Consider the following 4,312-nt stretch of genomic DNA (forward strand, 5'->3'; position numbering starts at 1 on the left):
GGTGGCTGATGATTGGATTGGAGATTCCAGGTGTTGGGGGAGGAGGTTGATGATTGGATTGGAGATTCCAGGGGTTGGAAGAGGGGGTTGATGATTGGATTGAAGATTCCAGGGGTTGGGAGAGGTGGTTGATGATTGGATTAGAGATTCCAGGGGTTGGGAGAGGTGGTTGATGATTGGATTGGAGATTCCAGGGGTTGGGAGAGGAGGTTGATGATTGGATTGGAGATTCCAGGGGTTGGGAGAGGAGGTTGGTGATTGGATTGGAGATTCCAGGGGTTGGGAGAGGAGGTTGATGATTGGATTGGAGATTCCAGGAGTTGGGAGAGGTGGTTGATGATTGGGTTGGAGATTCCAGGGGTTGGGAGAGGAGGTTGGTGATTGGATTGGAGATTCCAGGAGTTGGGAGAGGTGGTTGATGATTGGATTGGAGATTCCAGGGGTTGGGAGAGGTGGTTGATGATTGGATTGGAGATTCCAGGGGTTGGGAGAGGAGGTTGATGATTGCATTGGAGATTCCAGGGGTTGGGAGAGGATGTTAATGATTGGATTGGAGATTCCAGGTGTTGGGAGAGGAGGTTGATGATTGGATTGGAGATTCCAGGGGTTGGGAGAGGTGGTTGATGATTGGATTGGAGATTCCAGGGGTTGGGAGAGGTGGTTGATGATTGGATTGGAGATTCCAGGGGTTGGGAGAGGAGGTTGATGATTGGGTTGGAGAGTCCAGGGGTTGGGAGAGGAGGTTGATGATTGGATTGGAGATTCCAGGGGTTGGGAGAGGTGGTTGATGATTGGATTGGAGATTCCAGGTGTTGGGAGAGGAGGTTGATGATTGGATTGGAGATTCCAGGTGTTGGAAGAGGGGGTTGATGATTGGATTGGAGATTCCAGGGGTTGGGAGAGGTGATTGATGATTGGATTGGAGATTCCAGGGATTGGGAGAGGTGGTTGATGATTGGATTGGAGATTCCAGGGGTTGGGAGAGGAGGTTGATGATTGGATTGGAGATTCCAGGGGTTGGGAGAGGAGGTTGATGATTGGATTGGAGATTCCAGGGGTTGGGAGAGGAGGTTGATGATTGCATTGGAGATTCCAGGGGTTGGGAGAGGAGGTTGATGATTGCATTGGAGATTCCAGGGGTTGGGAGAGGTGGTTGATGATTGGATTGGAGATTCCAGAGGTTGGGAGAGGAGGTTGATGATTGGATTGGAGATTCCAGGGGTTGGGAGAGGAGGTTGATGATTGGATTGGAGATTCCAGGGGTTGGGAGAGGAGGTTGATGATTGCATTGGAGATTCCAGGGGTTGGGAGAGGAGGTTGATGATTGCATTGGAGATTCCAGGGGTTGGGAGAGGAGGTTGATGATTGGATTGGAGATTCCAGGGGTTGGGAGAGGAGGTTGATGATTGCATTGGAGATTCCAGGGGTTGGGAGAGGAGGTTGATGATTGCATTGGAGATTCCAGGGGTTGGGAGAGGTGGTTGATGATTGGATTGGAGATTCCAGAGGTTGGGAGAGGTGGTTGATGATTGGATTGGAGATTCCAGGGATTGGGAGAGGTGGTTGATGATTGGATTGGAGATTCCAGGGGTTGGGAGAGGTGGTTGATGATTGAATTGGAGATTCCAGGGGTTGGGAGAAGAGGTTGATAAGAACATAAGAACATAAGAAATAGGAGCAGGAGTAGGCCAATCGGCCCCTCGAGCCTGCTCCGCCATTCAATAAGATCATGGCTGATCTGATCCTAACCGCCAATCCACTATCACAGAACCATCTCCTGAATCTAACAGAATTAGACACATGAAATAGGAGCAGGATCAGGCTACACGGCCCCTGGGCCCGCTCCGCTACCCACAGGGCCATGACCGATCCGAACCTAGGCTCATGTCCAAATTCCTGCCCGCTCCCCGTAACCCTTAATTGGATTGGATTGGAGATTCCAGGGGTTGGGAGAAGAGGTTGATGATTGGATTGGAGATTCCAGGGGTTGGGAGAGGTGGTTGATGATTGGATTGGAGATTCCAGGGGTTGGGAGAGGAGGTTGATGATTGGATTGGAGATTCCAGGGGTTGGGAGAGGTGGTTGGTGATTGGATTGGAGATTCCAGGGGTTGGGAGAGGTGGTTGATGATTGGATTGGAGATTCCAGGGGTTGGTCACTCGCACAGCTGAGAATATGTTTCATTGCAGGATTTCCATTCACTTCCTGGGCAGCAGCAGGTCTGTAAGTTTAGCAATGGCTTCACTTCCCTGCTGGGCATTCTTCTGAAGTTGCTCCTGATTCACAGCGGCCCTGTGATGGATTTCCTTTCTTGCTTCATCACATTTATCCTGGACCTTCTTAAACTTGTATTCAGACCCCTGCCCGCCCAGCAATGAGCTCAGCTCGCCCAGTTGACCTGCAAGGTACTTGTCGTGAATCTCCACATAGGTTTTTGACATGTCACCGATGTGGGTCATGATGCTGACTGCCTGGGACACTTGAAAGTTCATCATCTGACTACTGGCTAACGCACCTGGAGCACCCTGCGTGCCTTCACCACTCACCGCACTAAGTCTCTTAAATGTCTTCTGGCAACCTTCAGTTAATTTTGGTATGATATGAATGAAGTTGATCATCTCTGACCAGTTGGACTTGATGCTCCCCAGTGCCCCAAGCCCTTTAGCCATCAACGCTACACGTGTGCTGATATCCATCTCTTGTGCCTGATTGTTCTTTATCTCTCTCAACAACGTCTCACTCTCATCACACGAACTTTTCATATTTTGGTGACATTCATTGTACATTTTTTGCGACTCCTCCAACTGGGATTGGACTTCCTTGATCTTCAGTGAGGCTTCCTCTCTAACCTTGCTGAGGAAACTGCTGATTTCAGGGTTTGATTCAGAGGATTCTTTGTCTTTCAGCTCAGACACCAGTTGTATGAGAAAGATCAACCCTTTCCCCAGCTCCACCACCAGAAGCACTGGGCTGGTCACATTGCTCAAAAGATCAACAATCTTTGGGAGAAGCTTCTTCATCTGTTTCAGTCCTTCCAAACAGAACTGATCAATGAGAGCACTCGCCCTTACATTGTCGTATTCACTGGTGACTTCCTCACGTTTTCGGGAAGCCTCGATCCATTGCTTCTGTAAATTGCACTTCTTCTCCTCTACTAACTCATTCTTCTGTTGTGTTTCCGACAGGACTTTCCTTACTTCCCCCAGCTTATCCTGGCTGATACTCTGGGAATCTGTACAGGTCTCCAGCAGCTCACTCAGTAGATCGCTGAGATTGGAGAGCTCCTTTTCCACAGATTCGGCACATGTTTTGGATTTGTCTGCACAAACCCGAATGTTCTGCAGCTGCTTGGGAAGGTCTTTGTTCAGAGATGTCCCTTCACCCACATTCTTCACATGGACAAGGAGGTCCTCACAACACATGCGGATTTTGTTCAGATTAGTGCGGGTCTGTTGAAACGAGTTTACGGTTTGGTTGCAAACCTCCATCAGGCACCTCTTGAATGAATCTGGACGTTTAAACAGGGATTTCTTGCCTGCACTGCCTTGGTTTAGTTTGAAGTCCTCCATCCTCGTAGCCAGATGCACCAGTTCACCCAAAATAGCGACAGATGTGGGTGCTGGCATCAGAAACTTCTCCCAATTGACCTGGGACTGCACCATCACATCAAAGCAAAGGGACACTTGCTGTTGGCTGTGGAGCTCGGTCACGTGACACTGCTTGTCCGACATGCTGATGTTTCCTGCAATGAGAATTCGCACAACTGGATTGGCTCAAACATTAACAGTTCTGTTATTGGAGAGAGAGGGTTCACATCAGAACAGGCCAGTAGTCAGCCTTGTACAACACAAAGACCACCTTTCAGCCTTGCTGTGCTGACTTAGATGATATAGGGCATGGTGAGGGCACGACAATTGGGCTCATTGACCTGGGCAAGGGAGGGGAAGATTTCTGAGCACCGTCCCGTGACTGCTGAGGGCATCAGCGTTGGGCGCGGTTATCAATAATCCAACAACATGCTGATACTCAGAGCTTCTTCTGTTCAGGTGGACCAGCACACCCATCCCCCGTCCCCCCCGTCCCCCCCACACCCGTCCCCCCCACACCCGTCCCCCCCACACCCGTCCCCCCCACACCCGTCCCCCCCACACCCGTCCCCCCCACACCCGTCCCCCGTCCCCCCCACACCCGTCCCCCGTCCCCCCCACACCCGTCCCCCGTCCCCCCCACACCCGTCCCCCCCACACCCAATCCCCCGTTGCCCCCACACCCGTCCCCCATCCCCTCCACACCCATCCCCAGCCCCCCCCAC

At 51.2% G+C, this 4,312-nt stretch overlaps 1 protein-coding gene across 1 annotated transcript; it reads right to left on the reverse strand.

Annotated features, from left to right (window-relative positions):
- Window positions 1–1,615: 1,615 nt before the first annotated feature.
- On the reverse strand, window positions 1,616–4,054 carry LOC147082072 (uncharacterized). Its single transcript, XM_085980475.1, has one exon. The coding sequence runs from the start codon at window positions 3,729–3,731 to the stop codon at window positions 2,199–2,201; it is 1,533 nt and encodes a 510-aa protein (XP_085836601.1). The 5' UTR covers window positions 3,732–4,054; the 3' UTR covers window positions 1,616–2,198.
- Between the last annotated feature and the right edge of the window lie 258 nt (window positions 4,055–4,312).

The sequence above is a fragment of the Somniosus microcephalus genome, unplaced genomic scaffold (assembly GCF_052327205.1).
Source record: "Somniosus microcephalus isolate GS21.2 unplaced genomic scaffold, FLI_Smic_1.0 scaffold193, whole genome shotgun sequence".
NCBI classification, from domain to species: Eukaryota; Metazoa; Chordata; class Chondrichthyes; order Squaliformes; family Somniosidae; genus Somniosus; species Somniosus microcephalus.

Bases quoted from the DNA above. Each gene is read 5' to 3' on its own strand.
- LOC147082072 (XM_085980475.1), bottom strand. From the start codon at position 3,731: ATGTCGGACAAGCAGTGTCACGTGACCGAGCTCCACAGCCAACAGCAA.